A 25,103-nucleotide genomic window follows, 5' to 3' on the forward strand; every position below is an offset into this window, starting at 1 on the left:
GGCTTGTTCTGAGGAAAGTGCTTTGCACATCTTAAAGCACCATTAAAATCTGAATAATTTTTAATTAAGTTCCCTTCTAGCTCTAACAACTTATATTCTGAAGTCCTTTCTAACTCTGACATCCTTCTTCTACTTCTGACATTCTATGTTCTAAGGCCCCTTCCAGCTCTGACATTCTTGGTTCTAAGAATTTGTGAAAAAGCACCATATACACACACATATACACAAACATACACACATATACACAAACATACACACACATATACACAAACATACACACACACACATATATATATTTGCAAAGCCCATTATTATAAGATCCCATTCAAATCCTATTGCAAGAAGATCCTATCATCTCTCTTTTTAAAATTCAATTTTATTTTTATTTTCAGTTCCAGATTTTCTCCCTCCCCCCATCTCTACCCAATCCATTGAAAAGGCAAGAAATACAACACCCATTGTACATATGAAGTCATACAAAACACATTCCACATTAGCCATGTTCTTAAAAAAAAAACAAGAAAAAGAAAAAATGTTTCAATTTGCACTTTTGAGTCTTTTAGTTCTCTCTCTAAAGGTGGATAGTATTTTTTTTTATCATGAGTCCTTTGGAATTATGGTGGATCATTATGGTATTGATCAGTTACTAAGTTTTTCATAACTGATTATTGTTACAGTAGTGTTTTAAAGTGAAAATTGTTCACTTCACTTTCTATCAGTTCATATAAGTCTTCACAGGTTTTCTGAAACTATTACCTTCATAATTTCTTATATCACAACCACATGCCACAACTTGTTCAGTCTTTCCCCAATTGATGGGCATCCCCTCAGTTTCCAATTTTTTGCCACCACAAAAAGAGCTATTATAAATATTTTTGTACATATGGAATCTCTTCCTATTTTAATCTCTCCTAATAGTGGTATTGCTGAGTCAAATAGTATACATAGTTTTTCAGCTTTTCAGAAATAGTTCCAAATTGCTCTCCAGAATGGTTGGACTAATTCATAGCTCCACCAATAATGCATTAATATATCTATTTCCCACATCCCCTATAGCATTTATCATTTTCTTTTTCCATCATCTTAGGCAATCTGATGGGTATGAGGTGATACCTCAGAGTTGTTTTAATTTGAATTTCTCTAAATATTATTAATTTAGAAATTTTTTTCATATGATTATTGCTAGATTTTACTTCTTCCTTTGAAAACTGCCTATTCATATCCTTTGACCATTTATCAGTTGGGGAATGGTTCTTATTCTTATAAATTAGGCTCTGTTCCCTATATATTTGAAAAATAAGACCTTTTTGAAATAAATTTTCACCCAGTTTCCTTTTTTCTCCTAATTTTGACTTAAGTTACATGTATTGATTTGTTTGTGCAGAAACTTTTTAATTTTATGTAACCAAAATTGTCCATTTTACCTCCTATGAACTTCTCTAGCTCTGGTTTGGTTACAAACTCTTTCTTTAGCTATAGATCTGACAGGTAATTTCAAGGAGGTCCTGTTGTCTCTCAAACTATACTCTGATTTTAATGAATTTTCTGAGATAGTTGTCTTAAAGATCTATTTTAATTTAGACCTTTCTGTTATCTTCTGGGAATTTCATATTAGATTCTAAATTTTATGCTGTCCTAATTAAATTCATTCTGTGTGGCTTCAGAGGGAAAATATTGAACAATTTGAAAGTATCACATGTAGCTTAATTTGGACTCAGAACTTTCTAATAATCAGAACTTTCCAATAGTGGATAGAATGCTTTATGAGGTGGTGAGTTCCCTGTCACTGGAACTGTTCAAACACTTGCTAGGGTTTCTGTAAAGATTCCTTCCTCTGATGCTCTTTATAACCCAGAAGCCTGTGGTAATCAAGGGAACTTGACATTTATGACCTAGTAAACAAGGGTTACTGTATAATACAAATGTTACTCTGTCAACACCAAATCACTACAAACATAGAAACAGGAAATCAGTGTTGCTGAGGAGAAACAGTATGATATAGTGGAAAGAACACAGGGCTTATAGAGACCTTAGGAGACCTGAGTTCAGATTCCGGCTCCAACATTTCCTAGCTGTGTGACACTGTACATATCACTGAGCCTTAGCTTCCTTATCTTTGAAATGGGGATAATGATACCTATGCTACCTCCTTTATAGGGCTGGCATGAGGAAGGTCCATCAGGAATCTGAAATGTGAGCTGATTCTTTTCTTATCCTCCTGTGGGCAAATCTGAAACTAGCTGTTAGCCTGAATGATTGCCATTTCTGTCTAGGTGCTCCTGATGTTCATTCAAAGCTCATTGGATAAACATTTATTCAATACCTGCTGTGGACAGAGCCAGTGCTTTCATCATCAGGGTAGATACAAAGTTTAAAAGTTAACAACAACAACAACGTCTAGCATTTATATGTTTTGTACTGCATGGGTCCTGCCCTCCTTGAGTTGAGAGTCCAGCAGGGGAACAAGACATAAATACAGATTAACATAGTACACAGTATAACATAAGTGCATAAACCGGGGGGGGGAAACAAAGTACTATTTGAAGTGCTTTACTGATAAAAATATTGTAGAAGGCCTTTTGGAAGCAGGTTTCAAAGCTGGATAAGTGAGGGGAGGGGAAAGAAGACATTTGGGCCATAGGGATCATTGTAAGCAAAGCCTTGGAAGCTGAGGGCCCATGATACATTCATGGGACAAAGTAGAACAATTTGGCTGGCACAGGGATTGTACTGAGTAACTGTGGGGAATGAGATTATCGCTAAGAGCATTGGAAGAATGGACATAAACCAACTATTCTTTATAATGGTTGACTGATTGTTGCAGGTATCTTAGTTGAGAAAATACTGGATTTGGACTCAGAGGATATTAATCTCAATCCTGGTTCTGCTCCTTACAACTTGTGTGACATTGAAGCTCATGACTTCCCTTATATAAGAAAAGGTTTTTAAAAAAAAGGTGTGGGGGCGGGGCTAGGATGAGCTCATTTCTAAGGCTTCTTTTATCTGAGTCCAAGAAATGTAAAGATCTACCAAATGGATAGGTGAATGTACCTGTTAACTTTTCAACTAACTGGCAATATCTAGTGGGAGACCTGACAATTGCTTGGCATACACAGCTTTTCCATTTTTCCATCTTGGTGGCTCTGGAGATGGATATGGGTGGAGGACAAGCATAGAGTTCAAATCCAGCCTCAGTCACTTACTAGCTGGTCAAGTCAATCAATCTGTTTGCCTCTGTTTCTTCATTAATAAAATGGGGATAATAATAGTACCTACCTTTCAGGGTTGTTGTGAGGTGCAAATGAGATAATAATTGTAAAGAACTTAGCATGGTGCTTGGCACAGAGTAAATGCTATATAAATGTTAACTATTACTACTACTACTACTACTACTACTACTACTACTACTACTATTACTGTCATCATTATCAAGGATGTTAATGGTAAACTCTACTCCAATGGCTCACAAATTTGGTGATGGCTGCTTTGACATCCTTGTTCCTCAGGGTATAGATAAGAGGGTTCACCACAGGTGTGAGGATGGCATATACCACATTACCCATGATGTGGAAGTCAACAGGAAGGTCAGCCCTGTAGGCCACATAGGCCACAGCAATGGATGTATAGTAGGTGCCAACAACAAGGAGATGGGATGTGCAGGTGGAGAAGGCTTTTGCCCGGCCCTCCTTGGAGCTGATCTTCAAGATGGAGACAAGGATGTGAGCGTAGGATAGGACAACCAGGAGCAAGGGCATGAAGGAGACAGCCATGGCACAGCAGAAACCCAGGAATGTCTGGAAGGTGGGGTCTGAGCAGGAAGCCTGCACCACTGCCAAGTGATCACAGAAGCAGTGGAAGACCTGGACCAGGGTGCCAAAGGCCATCTGGGATGACTGGACCACAGCTGGGATGGGCAGCAAGAGGGCAGCTAGCCAGGCACCAGCTGCCATCCTGGTATTGACCTGTGGGGTCATTCGGACTGAATAGTGCAATGGGTGGCAGATAGCTTCATAGCGGTCATAGGCCATGACCACCAGGATAAAGGCTTCAGAGCAGGAGAAGCCATGGAAAAAGTACATTTGCAGGAAGCATGCTGGGAAGGAGAGGATTTGGTCACCTAGCAGGAAAAGGGAGAGCATCCTGGGGATGGTGGTTGTGGTAAAGAGGATGTCCAGGGCTGAGAGGTTGGTCAGGAAAAAATACATGGGTTTGTGAAGGTTGGAGTCAATCACTACAGCCACCAGGATCAAAGAGTTTCCAGTGATGACAAGGAGATAGAGGATGAGGAAGATGAAGAAGACAGGGAGGAAGAGGGACTTTGGGAGGGAGGGGATGCCCATCAGATAAAAGGAGGTGGGAGAGCCATCTGAGTTGTTACAGGTAAATGCATTCATGATGAGATGGAGCTTGGCCTTATGGAGACTGATGCTGAGAACATCTGGAAATGGGAACCATCAAAAAAAGGTTAGCCCTTACAGAGATGCCCACTGACTTTGCCTTTCTATGGGCAAATCTCTTTTTTCCACCATCTCTAATGCAGCCACTACCAATTGAAAGGGAGCACAATGCTTTTGAAGGAGCATTGTTCTTAGACTGATGAGACCTGAGTTCAAATCCAAGGTCATCCACTTACCATTTTTCATCTGCTGCTTGCCTCATTTCTACTCCAAGGAACAAGGTGACTCTCCCAGGATAAGCTCATCACCAAAATTTGCTAACCATCTCCCTCAGTCTCCATCCCCTTTGTTTGGAGGGCTGAATGAAGGCTGGAGCACCAGACTCCTCCCCAAACCCTCCTTAATAGAGGACAGAAACTGGAATCAGAAGACTCTGCTTTGCATCTACTCCTCTGCCTGGTTTTGGCTCCAAAGAATATGATGCTCCCTGGTGTCTATCTCCTGCCCCCACCTCACTTCCGACCTCCTTTTGTGTGTTGTCTCCTTCCATTCATTAGACTGTAAGCTCCTTGAGGGCAGGAACTGTATTTTTATTAACTGTATCCCCAGAACTTAGCACAGTACATGGTACATAGTAGGTATTTAATGAGTGTTTATTGGAATTGATTAGACTTACCAGATCTGTGACCCTGGGGAAATCAAGCCATCTTGAGAAGGCAATGGATTCTACTAGTGGAAAGAATGCTAGATTTGGAGTCAGAGAACTTGGGTTTGAATCTTGTCCCTGATGCTTTTTAACTGTCCTACCTTGGTCAGGTTGCTGCCTCTTTGAAGCTGTTTCCTCATTTATACAATGGGGTGGAACTAGAGAATCTCTAAACTCTCTCTTAGCTCTAAACATCTATGGTCTATGATGTCTTTCTATCTCCTTTTTCATATTGGGAAAATGGAAAGAATACCTGCACTTCTCCTGGATTATTTTGAAGAAGACACAATTGCAATGAGAAATCTCAGTTAGAAAAGGATGGTATGAAGTTGAGCTCCTTCTTTTATCATCCATTAGAATTATCAGATTGGGAACAAGAGGGGTGGAGTGGCAGTTGGCCCTGGCTTAAAATCTTGCAGGTGGTGCCAATTGGCTGAATCCCACTAAAGTCTGGAGGCTGTTTGATCAAGCTAAGACTCTTCCTTTGACCTGTAAAAGACAGCTAAGTTGAGTCCTGAACCATGAGTTAGGAAGACCTAAGTTCAAATTCAACCTCAGTTGCTTACCAGCTATATGACCTTGGGCAAGTCACTTTACTTCTGCTTCAGTTTCCTCAATTATAAAATAAGGATAATAATAGCACCTACCTCCAGTTCTTGTGAGGATCAAATGAGGTAGTATTTGTAAGGTGCTTACCACAGTGCCTGGCACATGGTAGGCACTTAACAAATGTTTGTTCCTCCCTATTACAAGTTTTTCTGGCTTTATGCTATTGCTTCTGTCTTAGCTTTAGGAGGCTGTTCCTTTTACTGTGGACCACCTTGACATGACCATAGACACAGACCTGCACCATTGGCCTTTATTGGGTTTTCTTGGAAACTGAGCCATTCATTTCCTCTTCAGTTGTTTAGAACTACTGTTTGTTTCTGGCCCGTGACTCCCCTATGGCTCCACTGATGCTGCCTCTTTCTATCATTCCGGACCCCTGAAACCACCACTCCCCTACATGTGTTGTTTTTCCCATTAAGAATTAACTTGGGGCAGCTAGGTGGTACAGTGGATAGAGCACCGGCCCAGGTGTCAGGAGTACCTGAGTTCAAATCCAGCCTCAGACACTTAACACTTACTAGCTGTGTGACCCCCTGGCAAGTCACTTAACCCCAACTGCCTCACTGAAAAAAAAAAAAAGAATTACCTTGAGGGCACAGACTGTATTTGCTTCCTCATCCCTACTATCCCCAACACACACTTAGCATATTTCTTGGTGCATAGTAAATACTCCAGTAAAGGCATTTTCATTTATTTTTTAAAAAATGAACTCTTGAATCCCTAAAGCTTTTAAGACTCATGGAGTCCTTTTGTTGCACTCACCTCAGGAGATGGGTTACAGAAAGATTTAAGTCTTGTTTCATATCACTCTTCTTCCCATACTCTATGTCCCCATGAAATGACCTAACAAGCTATTTCCCTTATCAGACATTCCATCTCTTAGCATCATACCTTTACACAGATGATCCTCTATGCCTGAAATACACACTCTCCTTGCTCCTTTACTTCTTTTTTAAAAAAATTTTCCCCCTTTACTTCTTAAAATCCCTTGTTCAGTTGTTTTTCAGTAATTTCTGACTCTTCATGACCTCATGTGAAAAAGTTGCTGGGGTGGGTTGTCATTTCCTTCTCCAGTTCATTTTACAGGAAACTGAGGCAAAAAGGGTTAAGTGACTTTCCCAGGGTCACACAGCTAGTCTGAGGCCAGATTTCAACTCAGGTCTTCCTGACTCGAGGCTCAGCACTCTATCTAGCTGCCCCTAGCTTCCTTCAAAGCACAGCTCTAGGAATAGCTTTAAGCCTTTTCTGATTCCTCCAGTTTTTAGTGCTTTGTCCCTCTTTAAATTTCTTTATATACACATTGCCATTCCTTAGCTGTATGCATTGTGCTGTGTCATGGATAGAGAGCTGGCATTGGAGCTAGGATGACCTGGGTTGAAATTCTATCATGTGAATTCAAATCTGGCCTCAGATACTTACTAGTTATATGACTCTGGGCAAGCCACTTAACCATTCTTTGCCTCAATGTCCTCATCTGTAAAGTGGGGGTAATAATAGATTAAGGATAATTTTTATCCCTAGAATCTAGAAAAATGTCTGGTAAATGCTGAACACTTGAATGAACAAAACATCATTTATCTTTTACATTAACATGTGCCATTTCTTTCTCTAGCTCATTTTACATTTGAGGAAACTGAGGCAAACAGGGTTAAGTGACTTGCCCAGGGTCACACAGCTAGTATTCTGAAATTGGATTTGAACTCAGGGAGATGATTCAAAACTAGAATTGTAGAATGTCATAACTGAAAGAACTTCAGAGTTCATCTAGTCCAGTCCTCTCATTTTGTAGATAAAGAAACTGGGACACAAAGAGAAGTGACTTGTTAAAATTCACAGTGATTCAGTGGTGGGGCTAGAACTCATAGAATCATAGATTTAGAGCTCAAAGAAACCAATCTCCTTTTTTTGCAGATGAGGAAACTAAGGCACAGGAGAGTTAAAGTGACTTGTCTAGGATCACAAGGAAATAAGTATCCGAAGTAGTATTTGAACCTATGTCTTCCTGGTTCCTTTTCTTATTCTCTAGACCATGACACCCATCTCAGGTCTCTTCATTCCCAATCCAGGAATCTTTACATCCATTATATCTATTTCTCTCCTTGGGTTTCAAATAGAATAAATCTGTTCTTCTTCTCTATAACATCTTCAGCTATTTGAATATAAGGATTATGCCCCCCCCAATCTTTTTTTCCAGGATTAATATCTCCAACTGCCTCAGACTTCCTATATTGGTCCTGAGAAGTTTGGGAAATGAAATTAATAATAAACTCCAAATCAATAAAGTCTGTGGCATGACTAGAAATGGTGATAAGGCATCCTTTGGGGGATAATGAAAGTCACTGAGATTCAATGTACAAATGTCCCATATACACACACGGATATTTTAGATGGGATCCACAAGTTAGGTTGGGAGACTGTCTACATGTTGTGACAGGGGACAGTAGGTATCTCCCTTTGATCCAAAGTATCCAACCTCCTCTCACTTGTCCAGTAGTGGTTCATTCCTTTGGAGTAATTAATGACGTCATAAAATGACAGCATCCCTGAGAGGAGCATATTTGTTCCCAGCATCTTGGTGGGGACAAATTTATCAGTCTCTTTTCTTCTGGTGGAAGGTGAGAGGAGTATGCAAGGACTGTGAAGTCAGATGGAAGGAGGCACTGCAATGAGGAAGAGGTGGTGGCAGAAGCCAAAGACAGACTTCTTCAATGTCACAATTGTCCTCAAACTTGGCCCAGTTTCTGGTGCCCAGGAAATAAACTGAATGAGGTCAACATGCTTAAGGGTAAAGAATAGAGATCCTCAAACTTCAGGCTCCTTGAAATGAAGGGACTGGACTAGATCTCTAAAACCTTTTCCAATGGTCTAGTCCATCCATTCTACCCCTTTTCACCCCATCATGCCTCATTCCAACCCATGGTGCTGGGGATAATGGCGTGTGGAAAATGCACTGGATTGGAAACCAGAGTAGAGAGGTTCAAATACTGACTCTGCTACTTAATACACTGTGCTATTATACAAGTCGTTTAACCTCTCGGACCTCAATTTCCTCCTTTAAAAAATAAGGAGGTTAGACTAGTTGGCTCTCTATGGTTTATCTTCAGCTCTAAGTTCTGTTCTACATCATTCATCTCCTTCTATCTTTTGTGCTTAATTTTGTTGTGAATCAAGGCTGGGACTCACCTTATATTGTATAAAGAAAATGTTTCTGAGCAAAAGAATGGCATTGAAAAGAATATTGAAGTCATGCCTAATTGCCAAAGCAAACCTCAAAGTTCCATGGTTTTATCCATGTGGGTATTCCCTTTATTAATGTAGTTCATGTAGTTCTTCCTGAGTTGTTGTGGTCAATAACCACATCATCTAATGATCGAATTTCTGAGTCACAGAATTTTGTAGGATCTCTCAACTGAAAAGAAGCCATCTAGGTGATACCTGAACAAGAATTGCTTCCACAGCATCCCCAACAAGTGATAATCCAACTTTTGCTTGAAGATGGGTGCAGGACCCATTACCTCTTGGAGGCTGCCCATTCCACTATCAGATAACTCTAATTATTATGATGTTTTCCTTACTTTGAGATTAAATATGCCTCTTCACCAGCTTTCCAACAGTCTTTTGAGTTCTGTACTCCGGAGTCAAGAAGAACTAATGTAAACTCTCCTTCCCATGATAACCCTCTAAATTCTTAAAGATAGTTCTCATGTTCCCCCTAAGTCTTCTCTTGGCTAAATATCCCCATTTCCTTTGATCATTGAATACCATGGTCTAGAAATTCCTCACCATCCTTGTCTCCCTTCTCCAGATGCATTTTGATTGGCCAACATCCTTCTAATTGTGTTGCCCTAGAACTAAACACAATATTTCAGATGTGGTCTGACCAAGGCAGAGAACACCAGTGCTATCACTGTTCTGGTCCCAAGCACTGTGGCTCTCAGTGAAGGCTAAGATTACATCAGGTTTTTTGGGCTGCCATCTTGCTCTGTTGATATACAGAGCTGGGGCTTCCCCTTTAAGAGCTCAGAGATGGGGAACAAAAGAGAGTGTCCCATCCCTGCTTCCCTTCTCTCTCTGATTTTGACTCTTGGTTCAGCCCTGGGAAATCATGAGATATCAGGAATCTTGTACTCTGCATATTATGCCCCTGCTCACCTGCCCAGATTGGGAAACCCTGGCTCCAGTGCCTCTCCTCCCTACTTGGCCAGCCACAGGCCTCCAGCTCTGTGGGATTAGGTAATCCAACTCTGACTGATCCCTGGTTCCTTTAAATCCAGGACTACAATCTTTCCTTACCACCCTCCACCTCTTTTCCTCCCTGGAGAGATTGATACCTCCCCCAGGCTATTGGAGATCAGCACTAGCACCTCTGCCCCTGAGGTTTCTTCTCCCTCCTGCCCTGGGGATGCTGCTTGCCAGACAGACAATAACAACTGTCTGGCACCAGAAGAGAAGAGGAGAGCCTCTGGGGTTTGCTTATTTGAGACTAACCAGGAAGTGGGGGCATTATGTTCCTGCTTCAGCCTCCATAGCAATAACAATAACTATGCCTCCCTTCTGTAAAGTACTTTCTGGTGATAAAACAATTTCATATATCCATGACTTTGTGATGGAGGGAGAAAGAACCATAGATTTGGAGTCAGATAAGCTGAATTCAAATCCTATTGCTTGGAAGATCTGGGTTACTTTAAGCAACTCACTTCTTCTCTCTGGGCTTCGGTTTCCTCCTCTACATAATAAGGGGTTTAAGGCAGGGATTCTTAACCTAGGGTTGTAAACTTTGAAAAACAATTTGATGACTATATTTCAATAAGTTTAGTTTCCATTTATGCATTTAAAAGCATGAACCTGAGAAAGAGGATCATAGGGAGGACATCAGCAGCTGAGGGAATAGAGGAAAATAGACAGAAGATGGTTGAGCTGTGCCTCAAGAAGAGAAAGAAAGGGACTTTCTAAGGCTAAGTTAAGGAGGGAATGCATTCCAAGCACATAGCACTACAGATGACAGTATCTATCCTTTTTATATTGACTCTATTTCATCTACCCACTCAATTTGTGAATGATAGTGGAACCTCAGAATGTCATATCTTAGATAGAAGGCTAGGGGCTGACTTGCCTGTGAGTCAAACGTTATCCTAGGCCACTGACCTCAAGTGGCTCAATTATTCCACATGCATCTGACCCCTAATTACACACATGGACAAATGAGGCATCATGAAAGGATGTCTTACATAGTGCTTTGAGGAGCAGCTGGGTGGTGCAGTGGATAAAACACCAGCCCTGGATTCAAGAGGACCTGAGTTCAAACTCGATCTCAGACACTTGACACTTACTAGCTGTGTGACCTTGGGCAAGTCACTTAACCCCCATTGCCCCGCAAAAAAACCAACCAAATAATTAAACACCTTTTTGGGGCAGCTAGGTAGCACAGTGGATAGAGCACCAGCCCTGGAGTCAGGAGGACCTGAGTTCAAATCCAGCCTCAGACACTTAACACTTACTAGCTGTATGACCCTGGGCAAGTCACTTAACCCCAATTACCTCACTAAAAAAAAGTAGTGCTTTGGGATACTTAATAAATCCATATATATATATATATATATATATATATACATATATATATATATTTTTTTTTTTTTGCAGGGCAATGAGGGTTAAGTTACTTGCCCAGAATCACACAGCTAGTAAATGTCAAGTGTCTGAGGCTGGATTTGAACTCAGGTCCTCCTGAATCCAAGGCTGGTGTTTTATCCACTGTGCCACCTAGCTGTCTTATTGATTGATTACTTATCAAAGAACCCCACTATTCAGGGGCTGAAGAAGACACATTAGACCATCTTAGGGCATATAAAACTCATGGCTCCAGGTATGCTTTAATTGCATATTTCACCAATAGATGATATGGAGGCAGAGTCTCTGGTTCATCTCTCAAGCCCTCACTAGTAAGAACTCTAATAATAGGTTGGTTAATTTATGGGAGGCAGCTTAGTCAGCATTTGATGGTGAATCAGAGGATGTGGTTTCAAGTCCTGGCTCTATTTGCTATTTATATGACCTTGAGCAAATTACTTCATTTATCTTGGCTTCAGTTTCTTCATCCAGAAAATGAGGGGATTGGACTAGATGACCTCTAAGGTCCCTTCTAGCTCCAGATACCAAGATCCATAAACAATAATAAACAAATGAGAAACTAAGCTCAGTCAGTACCATGGTTAGCAACCTGTTTCTTGTACCTGGAGCAATGCCATGGGCAATAATATTTCTGTCGCTGGAGTCAGCACCTTGTTTCCAAATTATGAATTATTATCCTGTTGTGGGGCTTGTAGTACAGTATATCGGTGATCAATTTGAAGGGAGAAAACGTGTGTCCCAGTTTTTCTGCTTACAAGCAGTACGATTTTGAAAAAGTCACTTAACTACCTTGAGACCCAATTGCTCATATGTAGAATGGGGGTAGTGATTCCTGTCTTGTCTATCTTATTGTTAACAAGGAAAGAGCATCCAAAGGGTGACTAGAATGCCATATGATAATTGACTGAAGGAGCTGAAGATGTTTAGGCTGAATAAGAAGTTTAGGGAGGACATAATGACTGTCTTCAAATATTTGAAGAGCTATCACAGGGAAGAGAGTGCAAATAAGTTTTGGTTGGCTCTAGAGAGAGTGAACCAAGAACAACAGAAGAGTTTATGCATGCATACATGCTCTAAATGGGTGACCAGCCTGACTCAAGGTCATGTAGCTAGTACATTTGGAGACCAGGAGTCCCCCCCACCCCACTCCAAGTTCAGAACTTTTTCCACTCTGTCCTAAAGCATTGGTAAAAGAAGGATCTTTTTTAATCCCTTTGGAGTTGGCAGGTTGGGGATTTTGATCCTCATTTTTCAGAGTGGTAAATAGAGGCCTGGAGAAAGGAAGTGACCAGCAGGTCAGTGAATAGAACCAAGAATAACGCAGAGAACACTTGCTGTCAAGTCTGGTGCCTACCAAGGAAGCATCATCAGATGAAAGGCTCTGAGGAATGTGTCCCTAAAAGACATAATCCTCAGAAGCCTGCTCTTGGGAATTCTGAGATTTGCTGTGGTCTTTGACTCAGTGCCACATCTGATTCATGTTCAGATGTCTTTGTGTTCCAAACCTAGATTCTTGTAGCCCTGCTTGTCAACCCAGTGTGCTATATCCTGCACTTCCCAGCCCAGGCAGTCAAAAGCAGATCATGGAAAGAGCCAGGTGGCCCATATTCAGATCTGAGTACTGCGATTTGCTGTGTGACCCTGGACAAATCTCTTCACTTAGTTTCCCCATCTGTAAACTCATATTTCTATGGCCTTCCACACTTCAATAATTGCTTCCCACACAGGAGCCCAGTGAGGGAGGGAGTGTAAATGTTATTATCCCCATTTTACAGATGAAGAAAGTGAAATCAGAAAAGAGATAATGGCTTACTTGAGATTTTTTCATAAAGCCAAGATTTAATATTTTTCAATCAATAAGCATTAATTTCCTCACTCCCATGACTACTCCCTACCATTGAATAAAAGAAAAACAAAACCCTTGTAACAAATAAGCATAGTAAAAACATAAGCATAGTCAAACAAAATGATTCCTGCATTGGCCATGTTCAGAAATGGATGTCTCATTCTGCATTTTGAATGTTTCACTTCACTATCAAGGGATGGGCAGCATGCTTCAGCATCATTCCAAAGACCCAGGATTTGAATTCAGATTTTCTGACACCAAGGCCTGCATACCTTTCCTTAGGTCACCTTGCCTGATCTGAAATTAACAGAGTTGGACTAGACTAGGGGTTCTTTACCTTTTCCATGTCATAGTTTGGCAGTTTAAAAAGGCCAATGGGGGGCAGCTACATGGTGCAGTGTATAAAACACTGGCCCTGGATTCAGGAGTACTGGAGTTCAAATCTGGCCTCAGACACTTGACACTTACTATCTGTGAGACCCTGGGCAAGTCACTTAACCCTCATTGCCCTGAAAAAAAAAAGGCAATGTACCTCTTTTTAAAATCATCTTTATTGGGGCGGCTAGGTGGCACAGTGGATAAAGCACCGGCCCTGGATTCAGGAGTTCCTGAGTTCAAATCCGGTCTCAGACACTTGACACTTACTAGCTGTGTGACCCTGGGCAAGTCACTTAACCCCATTGCCCGTAAAAATAAATAAATAAACAAACAAACAAACAAACAAATAAACAAATAAATAAATAAATAAATAAAATCATCTTTATTAACAATATTCAGAATTGAAGAATATGCTAAATTTCAGTGAGGGATTAGAAAAATAAAGATGTATTTTTTCCATCCAAATTCATAAAACCTACCTCACATTAAGAACCCCTGGACCAGATGATGTCTAAGATGCTTGGTTGTAAATGGAAATGGCTGACTTAGGGACAGGATGAGGAAGAATTTTGTGACAAGGAGAGCTATCCAACAATGGACTGGATTGCCCCAACAGGAAATGAGCTTCTCTTTGTGGTGGCAAAGAATTGGAAATCAAGCAGATGCCCTTCAACTTGAGAATGACTGAACAAGTTATGGTATATGAATGTAATGGAATGCTATTGTGCTATAAGAAATAATGAGCAGGCAGATTTCAGAAAAAAAAGACTTAAGTGGACTGATGCTGAGTGAAGTGAGCAGAACCAGAACATTGTATACAGTAACAACAACATTGTGTGATGATCAACTGTGACACAATTAACCCTTCTTAGCAATACAATGATCCAAGACAATTCCAAAGGAGTCATGATGGAAAATGCTCTCCATATCCAGAAAAAAAGAACTATGAAATCTGGATGCAGATTGAACCATCCTGTTTCTATTTTTTTCTTTTTTGAGGTTTATCCCTTTTGTTTTTATTCTTCATTCACAACATGACTAATGCAGAAATATGATTAATGTCATTTTACATATATAACCTATATCAGATTGTTTTCTGTCTTGGGGACAGAAAACAAAAAATGTTGAAAACTATCTTTACATGTAAATGGAAACTAATAAAATGCTTTTATGACTTAGATATATATATGTGGGGGCAGCTAGGTGGCGCAGTGGATAGAGCACTGGCCCTGGAGTCAGGAGGAGTACCTGGATTCAAATCTGGCCTCAGACACTTAACACTTACTAGCTGTGTGACCCTGGGCAAGTCACTTAACCCCAATTGCCTCACTAAAAAAAAAAAAAAAGATATATATATATATATATATGTGTGTGTGTGTGTGTGTGTGTGTGTGTGTGTGTAGATAGATGGATTAATAAATGAGTAAGTTAAAAAATTGAGTAAGTAAATAGATAAATAATTAAAAAAATAGGAAATGAGTTTCCCAACAATGGAGGCATTCAATCAGAGACTGGAAGATACCTGGAAGAGGTGGAAGCCTCGTGGTACTACTGGCACTGGTGGTTCCTGATTTGGGAAAGGGTTGCATAGTAGTTGATCTCTAAGGTGTTTTTTGTTTAACACTAGGAGTCTAAGGTAACCAAAAGAACTTAAGATCCTAAGCAGCATGTGGGTTACAGTATAATACCAATTTACTCTGTGGGCTTTACATGTCTAGAATTGCAAAGGCAGGAGGTAGATGTGTTGCAACTTGGGGAGGGAACTAACACCCAGTGGGACAACTGATGGTTCTACTTGTCAGCCAAGTGTGAGCAATGTCCTAGGTGATATAAACAGCTGGGAGGGAATGGGGGAAGGGAAGAATAAATAGATGCAGCAGGTAGGAAGCTCATAGTCTTCTTTTCCAGGGAATGATGAATTTGGTGATGGCTGCTTTGACATCCTTGTTCCTCAGGGTATAGATGAGAGGGTTCACCACAGGTGTGAGGATGGCACATACCACATTCCCAATGATGTGGAAGTCAACAGGAAGGTCAGCCCTGTAGGCCACATAGGCCACAGCAATGGATGTATAGTAGGTGCCAACAACGAGGAGATGGGATGTGCAGGTGGAGAAGGCTTTTTCCTGGCCCTCCTTGGAGCTGATCTTCAGGATGGAGACAAGGATGTGAGAATAGGATAGAACAACCAGGAATAGGGGCATGAAGGAGACAGCCATGGCACAGCAGAAACCCAGGAATGTCTGGAAGGTGGGGTCTGAGCAGGAAGCCTGCACCACTGCCAAGTGATCACAGAAGCAGTGGAAGACCTGGACCAGGGTGCCAAAGGCCATCTGGGATGACTGGACCACAGCTGGGATGGGCAGCAAGAGGGCAGCTAGCCAGGCACCAGCTGCCAGCCTGGCATTGACCTGTGGGGTCATTCGGACTGAATAGTGCAATGGGTGGCAGATAGCTTCATAGTGGTCATAGGCCATGACCACCAGGATAAAGGCTTCAGAGCAGTAGAAGCCATGGAAAAAGTACATTTGCAGGAAGCGTGCTGGGAAGGAGAGGATTCGGTCACCTAGCAGGAAAAGGGAGAGCATCCTGGGGATGGTGGTTGTGGTAAAGAGGATGTCCAGGACTGCAAGGTTGGTTAAGAAGAAATACATGGGCTTGTGAAGGTTGGAGTCAATCACTACAGCCACCAGGATCAAAGAGTTTCCAGTGATGACAAGGAGATAGAGGATGAGGAAGATGAAGAAGACAGGGAGGAAGAGGGACTTTGGGAGGGAGGGGATGCCCATCAGATAAAAGGAAGTGGGGGAGTCATCTGAACTGTTACAGGCACTTGTATCCATGGTGGGATGAAACCTGACTTCATGGAGATGGGCATCAGGAACATCTGGAAATGGAAACAGTTGGAAAAAAGTTATCTCTTATGGAAACCAACTCTAGACTTGGCTTTCTGGTACATTTTCATCTAATTGCCATGGAAGAGATAAGAGTGATCACTGCCTATTTTCCAGAAAGCAAACCTTGATTCTAGACTCTTTTGTCATAACCATAGGATCATGAAATGATATCAAATATACTTGAATTTTTCTAAGTTCTTTATAATATAAGGCCCCTGCCTAGTTAGTGCTTTCTCACTCCATCTCTAACTAACATGACCCATGGTCCACAAAAACTGCAAAACTACTAGAATTGCAGTAAGTGGGACTATTAATTTTTAAAAAAAGAACATATGTATTATTTATTATTCTGGCTGAAGTCCAGAGATAACTGCACCTTTATATTTTTAATCCTGCTTTCTTCAAGCAGATTGCTTTTACAAATACTTTCTTCTCCAGGAAAGACGACCCCTAGTTTCTTACATTGCTAATATCCATCAGGGATATTCATGAAAGCTATATGATGATTAAAGAGGACATCTTATTTATAAACAACAGGTTAGATAAAAAGGGAATGGAATAGAGATTTATGTAAAGAAAATATCTATTCCTGTGGAAATCCATGAATCTAAATGAGAAAGTGCTGGGTGGTACAGTGGACAGAGTGCACAGCCTGGAATTAGGAAGACCCATCTTCCTGATTTCAAATCCAGCCTCAGACACTAACTAGCTGTGTGACCCTGGGCAAGTCACTTCATTCTGTGCCTCAGTTTCTCCTCTGTAAAATGAGCTGGATAAGGAAATGGCAAACTACTCCAGTATCTTTACCCCAAAACGTCCAAATGGGGTCATGAAGAGTCAGAAACAACTGAAAAACAACTATACAACAACAAAAATGAGAAAGCGTGGTGGAGAGTATTTGTGTTGGAATCAAAGGAAAAAGGAACAGAAGGAATATCATAGTGAAAACATACTACAGATATACTGCATAGATGGGAAAAAATGATCATAAGATTCTACAATAGATTGCAAAATTGACACAGTCCACATGCTGTAGTGATCAGGAAGTTCAGTCATCCAGATATGTTTTGGAGATCTCTCTACTAAAATCAAAGTATCTGATAATTTCTTTTTTTTTTTTTGGTGGGGCAATGAGGGTTAAGTGACTTGTCCAGGGTCACACAGCTAGTAAGTGTCAAGTTTCTGAGCCCGGATTTGAATTCAGGTCCTCCTGAATCCAGGGCTGGTGCTTTATCCACTGCACCACCTAGCTGCCCCCTCTATCTGATAAATTTTCAACCTTTTAAAATCACCATTGTACTTCTCAGAGGAAGAAGAAACAACAAAGGGACTTGATATCTGATAGTTTTTACAAGAACAAAGAATTTGTTAAAGAAGGGGAAATTATCAGGAGCCCAGAAAGAAACACTCATGTCTTCTTAGAGCTCTTGATAGGTTATGGAAAGGAAAGGTAGGCAAAGTAAAACTTGTCTTCTAGTAGATCTTAGGAGAATGAATTTCAAAGAGTTCAAAGAAAGGAAGGGTGGTATCATATGGCCTGAGAATGTATAAAGGGAATGTGTCCAAGAGAAATAAGCAGCTCTACAGAATAGCATGTGACTGTGGGATAACTCACCAATGAGTCCAGATTGTAAATGTCCATGGACAAAAGGTAGAAGTGGGGACAGAAATGAAAGGATTGTTCCACACTCATTGGAATGGGCTGCCTCAAAGGGGAGTGAATTCCTTGTCACTGGAGGCATTCAAAGACTGGATGATCTATTATCAAAGTTGTCATAGAGGTATATGGGAATAAGGTTGGACCCTAATGCCCTATATACTCCCTTCCTACTCTAAGCTACTGGGACTTTATGATTTTATCAAACTCTATCTTGGAAGCATCTGCCATCTTTCCTTTGGACACCTGAAACTTTGGGAGAACACTTGTTTCTCTCTATGTTAATATATTCTCAAGAGGGAGGGAACCTTAAAGATCTTGTGATCCAACCTCCTTGTGTTACAGAATAGGAAATTGAGGTCCAAACAAGGAAAATGACATGTAGCAGGCCTCACAGGAAGTTAGTAACAGAGCAGGAATTAGCATGGTAATAATCAGAAGTGAAGGGTATTGATTCTGTCACTCTAGTCTTCTCCTTCACTGGCCAAATAAACTCAGTAGAAAGGCAGTATATTGGACTAGAAAGAACATTGGCTCTGGAACCAGAGGGTCCAAATGGATGCTGGAATTGAAAGATCTACTTCTATTTGCCACTTCCTTTTTCAGAGCCTCAGTTTCCCCTACTTTAAATAAAGGCATTGGACTAGACAGTCCATAAACTTCCTTCATGCTATCAGTTCTCTGATTCTGTATGCCCCTCTCTCCCTTTCAATATGCCCTTGCCTCCAATGGCCAGAGTTTGTCTTGATCCAAGCAGATTTTCTCCCTAGGCCCAGTCAGAGAATCAGAGAATGATAGAAAGGAAATGAACCTGAGACCATAGAAAGGATAGCATGTTAACACTGGAAGGGGCCAAGGAGAACTTCTCATTGAGTTACTTCATCTTATGAAGAAGGAAGTAGATGAAGAGAACTGGCAAGGAGGCTGGACTCAGGAGAAACTTGGGTTGGACTCCAACACTTACTAATTCTGACCTGAGGGAATTCATTTAGCCTTTTTAAGTCTCCATTTCCCAACTGCTAAATAGGAATAGAAAGACAGTATCATGGAAGTGTTGAGGGGGAAATGGTAAACAGTTTTATAGCCATATAAGTTGATGATATTTCCCAATGTAACCACAGACCAGGGGCTTACTTTTTGATGGATCCTACTGCCCAATCCAACCTTCTTGGCTCTTGGATGCTTTGATGCCTCAGCTTCCCTACTAAAAATGTACCAGTTCCTACCTTCTCAGCACTCCATTCCTTATCCACCCCCATTCTCGGCCTCCTGACCCCCATCATTCTGACCCCTTGGCTTCCTTCCCCTCAGTCTTCTGACATCCCCAGGTCACTCCCAAAGCACCCAACTCCCTGACTTTGAATGCCCTCCCTCTTTCCTCCACCAGAGCTCAGAGCCAAGAAGACCAAGTAAGACTATCTCTTTTCTCACCTCTCTGCTTTGATCTCTCACCACTTCCAGGAGATTTTGAGGCCCTGGGAATTTAGAACTCTCTGTGTCACAGCTTCTCCTCACCTGCCTTTCTAGGGGGAACCTGCTCTGATTCGTCCCCTCCCCATTAGGCTGAACAAATGCCACCAGCACAGGGCTGGCGAGTGCTGTGGGGATGAATCTTGTTCTGGAAGATCCCTTGCTTCTTTAAACCCAGAACTTAACTCACTTCATTCCCCACTCCATCCCTGCCTCAAGAGGGACCAATACTTCCAGGCTGTTGGGACTCAGTCCTCCCTTTCACCCTGGGGATGCATAGTGTTAGATAAACAATAATAAGCATCTATTGCCAGAGGAGACAGGAACAGCCCCAGGGGTTTGATGATTGGAGAGTAAAGAGGGGTGTTATCCTGGCCCTCTTCCCACAACAACAGCAATAACAATAACTAACTCGTTGTTCAGTCACTTTTCAGTCATGTCCAACTCCCCCTTTGTCAGCACAGTGACGACTGCCATTGTATTGTTCTTTATGCCACTCCCCTCTCCCATCCACTATTAATAATAATCTTAATCCTGTGTGCTTTTTTTTCCCATGAGGAACAGAACCATAATAAGTTTAGTGGGATAGAATCGGGGAAAGCTTTTGAATTGAATTATAGAATATGAGTACAAGTTAAACAGGTCAAGGTAGGATATTCCACTTATGAGGAAAGATTCTCAGCAAAGGCTCAGAGGTGAGAGAGTGCTGTCTGTATTTGGGGGACATCGAGTCACCCACTCTCTCTGAAGTTTGTCTCTAAGGGAAGAACAGAAAAAGAACCTTGGAAGAGTGAGTGATGACAAATTGTAGAGTGCTTTGAATGTGTTAAGGGCTAAAATTCTAGCTAGTCTGTCTAAAATATTTAATGAGTGGTTGCCAATAAATTATAAGCTTTAGCAAGAGTTAGACTTTTAAGCATTTATTAAGGAGAATAAGAATTTGGTAAAGAGAGAGAGAAAGGTCTAGATTCCTATCTATTAAAGGGAGAGCGCATTTCTAGCTCCCTTCTCCGCCAGAGTCCAGAGGAAAGAGCAGCGAGACTGAGCGCCAGTCTCTTCCTTCCTCCTCCCACTAGCTCGCGTCACTTCCTGACTCCTGGTCTTGCCCTCAAAGACCTTCCCTTCATGGGCAGAACTCCTCTACAGTAAGTATCCAGCAGGTGGCGTTATTCCAATCATTACAGTCCCCCCTGTTGTTCCTCAAGAAACAAAATGTTTCCTTGACGGAACAGTAAAAACAATATAATAACTATTGCTAACTAATAATATGTGAACAACAATATAGAAAAGGAAGAGAGGAAAGTTTTGTCCAGAGGGGCGATTTTTTTTTTTGTCCTCATGAACCGACGCTTTGACATTAGTCTTGCAAAGGGAGGGCCTCTGCAGAGAATACATGTTACAGATGGTGTATATTATAACAGAAAGAGAAAAACAACAACAAAAACAACAAATCAAAACTGTTCATTTAAAGTCTCTGAAAGTCTTTTCTCAGATGTCCTCTAGGTGTAGTCGTGGAATGGAAGTCTTTTCAGGGGTTGAGGTATGGATGCTGGTAATCAGCCAGGAAAATTTCCTACAAAATTGAGCTTAACACAACTTTAAAATAGCTTTGTCAATAATCAAATCAAACAATGAAAGTTCTCAAAAACATGTCTAAGGGAATTCAGAATCTTAGTTGTTACACATGAAACATATAATAAAACAAAATTGAAACATTCTTTAAAATTATAATATTACTGAGAAGACAATTGCTGTGATATTAATTTTTAAAAATAATTTTTATCTTTGTTTCATCACTTTTTGCATCATCTGCCTAATTATCCTCATGCCATTATGAGAAATTAGAAAATCTAATATAATTGGTAACAGGTGTCAAGGCCAAATTCAACACTGTATTTATCATGACACCTGAGATAATTATGGGGGTTACCATAAAAGAACAGAGAAATGATGGGATATGAGCATTCCCACACTTGAGCAGTATGTACTGCCCATACAGTATGCCAGGCTTAAAAGAGGTGGATGGAATATATGTCCATGCCACCGAACATATTGGAAGAAACTGAGTCAGACTTAATCAGATGCATGGGATTGAGATGTCCATGGCATCAGGCATATAGGAGGGAGCATAGAAGCCAGGTGTAGAAGTGAGATGGGTGGGATCAATACTTCCAGCCATCTGTACAATATTGTGGGGAAAAATAAAATAAAATATTAAACCAAGAGAATCCAACCTCAACATTTGTCAAAAGCCGTTCCCTTGGCCATACCTTGACTTCATGCATGTCTCCCCTCATGTGTATTCCTCTTGTGATTGGATGGCATCTTGGCCAACTGGCATCTGATAACTCAGAATAAAGGCAATTAATGTCTTAAATGATAAGTTCCCATAATCCAAGTCTCATATGTATTTAAAAATTGAGGATAATAAATGATTGCAAAAAATGTGAATACATCTTGACTCAGAACACAATATATAATTATGCAACAATTTCAAATAATACCCCTTTTTTAAAAACTTAGTATACAATTACTTTTGTGAAAAATCTGAATATATTTAAATACAAGTTAAAGCATAACAGAATCTCAAAGAATTTTTTTTTGAAAAAAGAAAACTTTTACAAATGTTCCCCTTTTTTTTTTTTTTTTTTGGAATATGCTTATCAAAAATAATACTTCTAGAATCAATTTACACTTGCCATGGCAAACAATTTGCTAGGGAAATGCTTTAAAGAGTTTGATCAAATAATCAGTTGAGAAAAAAAAATAACAAAAACAAACAACTCAGAATATGGGAGCACAATACTCCTAGAATTAACATTGTATTATGAAATCAAAACCATGTTTCAAAATTAGATAGATGAATGAATAGAAGAAAATACACGTGGAATAATAAAAGACAATGAAATTCAAACTAGGGAAATCTAAATGAATATGAACTTAATATTAATAAGAGTATTACAAAATATAAACTTGATCACATGACTATAAAAAGCTTTTACAAATATTCTCCTTGTTTTAGAAACTAAGTATAAGACACAATCTCAAAAGCATTAAAATCTCTATGAAAATAAACCTATACCATTAATTTCAAAATGCATATGTAATAGCATAGAAATCCTATGTAACCTCTGAACTGATACTATTACTCTGAGTGAATTCAGAACACTTTTGATTCCGATATCTAAAATCCCCAATACTCATATCAATACCTTGCTGCTTACTTCTACATTTCTGTAAAATATGTACCCTTCCATGGCAAAAGAAGCGGAGTCTTGAACTATGGTGATGATTGTCATTCTTATTCAGCTTAAGTTTTTCTTCTTTAACCCCTCTATATTGTCTGTCAGTCTTTTCACCATACAAATGCTTTATAAGATTACTAATTAAAGACAAAAGCAGGTTAGCAAAATTATGAACAAAACGAGTATATCTGGAATTTAAAGGGTTTTCTAAAGTTGTCTCAGAAGCACAGCCAGGCTGGGGAAGGGCTGAGCCTGAAGCTGCAAATGTAGTTAGAGAAAGTTGCGCATGAGCATTAGATCTCTGGACTTCCCAGGCCGGGGAAGCAATGGGCTTGGCCATGGGAGGAGTAGAGGGTGGAGTCTGGAGAGGGGGGGAGGGACCAGCGCAATTTGAATCAGACTTGATTTTGAACTCAGGCCTGGATTCCTCTTCCCCCACTTTGCCTCCAGGTGCTAGGGGATTAAAAGCTTCTAGAGGGTGGGTCATTGCCTCCAGGCATGCAAAATTAGAGCAACAATTACTGTTAGAACTGGGAAAAGCTGCGGGAATCTCTTCAGGTTTCTCTGAAAAAGCATGGTTGGGAGAGGGAGAGATATTTCCTTGTGTGAGTAAGTTGCTGGCTCTTTTAACAAAAATAAAAAGAAAAATAGAAAATCCACAAAAACAAAGCATTAACATGATCTTATCTCCCATTTGTCTGGTTAAACAGACTAAAATCAAAAATAGGGTAATTACGGAGTTTAAAAGGTCCATTCGAAAAAATTTAAAGGGAAAACACAGCCAGTACGCCAGTACTTAGCAGTTAAAGGGAGAGGGTAGAGAAAATTTCTTACCCAACCAGAAGATCAGAAGTGAGGTTCAGCTTTCCTCTTCGTGGTCAGCCATCTGTTAAGGGCTAAAATTCTAGCTAGTCTGTCTAAAATATTTAATGAGTGGTCGCCAATAAATTATAAGCTTTAGCAAGAGTTAGACTTTTAAGCATTTATTAAGGAGAATAAGAATTTGGTAAAGAGAGAGAGAAAGGTCTAGATTCCTATCTATTAAAGGGAGAGCGCATTTCTAGCTCCCTTCTCCGCCAGAGTCCAGAGGAAAGAGCAGCGAGACTGAGCGCCAGTCTCTTCCTTCCTCCTCCCACTAGCTTGCGTCACTTCCTGACTCCTGGTCTTGCCCTCAAAGACCTTCCCTTCATGGGCAGAACTCCTCTACAGTAAGTATCCAGCAGGTGGCGTTATTCCAATCATTACAAATGTCAGAACCAGAAATCTGAACTTTACTCCAGAGGCTCTAGAGAGTGCCTGAAGATGCCGACCAGAGAAGAAATATGATCAGAAAATCTGCATAGCAGAAAGTTTGGTCTGGTGGCCTAAGAGAGACAGATTGGAATAAGGAGGGTAGAAAGGTAAGAAGACCTGCAAAGACACTATCACAATAGTTATGTTGGTGAAACTGGGGGCCTGAGCTAAGGTGGTAGATGTGTGAATAGAGAAGAGACAGAGGTGAGAAATTTTGTGGAGCTGTCATCCACAGAATCTAGTAACTGACTGGATATAAGAAGTGAGGATGACGGAAGAGTCCAAGATGGACACAAGTTAACAAATGGAGGAAAAGGGCATTAGATTGGATGACTGGTGCTCCCAAGGAAATTGTAAAATCAGAGGAAAAAGCAGGTCCAGTTCAATTCAGTAAGCAACTATTAAACATCTACTATGTGTCAGACACTCATGGTACAAAGGAAAACAATACACATGGGACCCTCCCTCGAGGGGCTTACATTCTACTGGATGGGGAAGCAAAGCATGATACAATGCACACACCAATAAGTAAATGCGAAGGAGAGAGAGAGAGAGAGCATTAACAATATGGAGGTTTGGGGCAGCTAGGTGGCACAGTGGATAAAGCACTGGCCCTGGATTCAGGAGGACCTGAGTTCAAATCCGGTTTCAGATACTTGACACTTACTAGCTGTGTGACCCTGGGCAAGTCACTTAACCCGCATTGCCCCACAAAACAAACAAGCAAACAAACAAAAACAAAACAAAACAACAATATGGGGGTTTAGGAGAGGCTTCTTGGAGGAGGTGGCAGTTGTGCTGATTCTAGAAGGAAACTACAAATTCTAAGAGGCAATGATGGAGAGGGAGCAGAAGCACTCTAGGCACAGGGAGGGTTTAGAGGGAGAGATAATAAACTCAGTTTTAGCCATGTTGAGTTTGAGGTGCTGTTGGAACTATTAAGTTCTTTAGACAGATGGAAATAGAGATGTGGATCT

The 25,103-nt window shown here is 40.7% G+C and overlaps 2 protein-coding genes across 2 annotated transcripts; both read right to left on the reverse strand.

Moving 5' to 3' along the window:
* Positions 1-3,437: 3,437 nt before the first annotated feature.
* On the reverse strand, positions 3,438-4,394 carry LOC122747920 (olfactory receptor 2AT4-like). Its single transcript, XM_043993701.1, has one exon. The coding sequence runs from the start codon at positions 4,392-4,394 to the stop codon at positions 3,438-3,440; it is 957 nt and encodes a 318-aa protein (XP_043849636.1).
* Positions 4,395-15,453: 11,059 nt separating this feature from the next.
* LOC122747921 (olfactory receptor 2AT4-like) lies at positions 15,454-16,407 on the reverse strand. Its single transcript, XM_043993702.1, has one exon. It carries the CDS (start codon positions 16,405-16,407, stop codon positions 15,454-15,456), a length of 954 nt encoding a protein of 317 aa, XP_043849637.1.
* Positions 16,408-25,103: the final 8,696 nt, after the last annotated feature.

This window comes from Dromiciops gliroides, chromosome 3 (genome assembly GCF_019393635.1).
Source record: "Dromiciops gliroides isolate mDroGli1 chromosome 3, mDroGli1.pri, whole genome shotgun sequence".
NCBI lineage: Eukaryota > Metazoa > Chordata > Mammalia > Microbiotheria > Microbiotheriidae > Dromiciops > Dromiciops gliroides.

Bases quoted from the DNA above. Each gene is read 5' to 3' on its own strand.
- LOC122747921 (XM_043993702.1), bottom strand. From the start codon at position 16,407: ATGGATACAAGTGCCTGTAACAGTTCAGATGACTCCCCCACTTCCTTT.
- LOC122747920 (XM_043993701.1), bottom strand. From the start codon at position 4,394: ATGAATGCATTTACCTGTAACAACTCAGATGGCTCTCCCACCTCCTTT.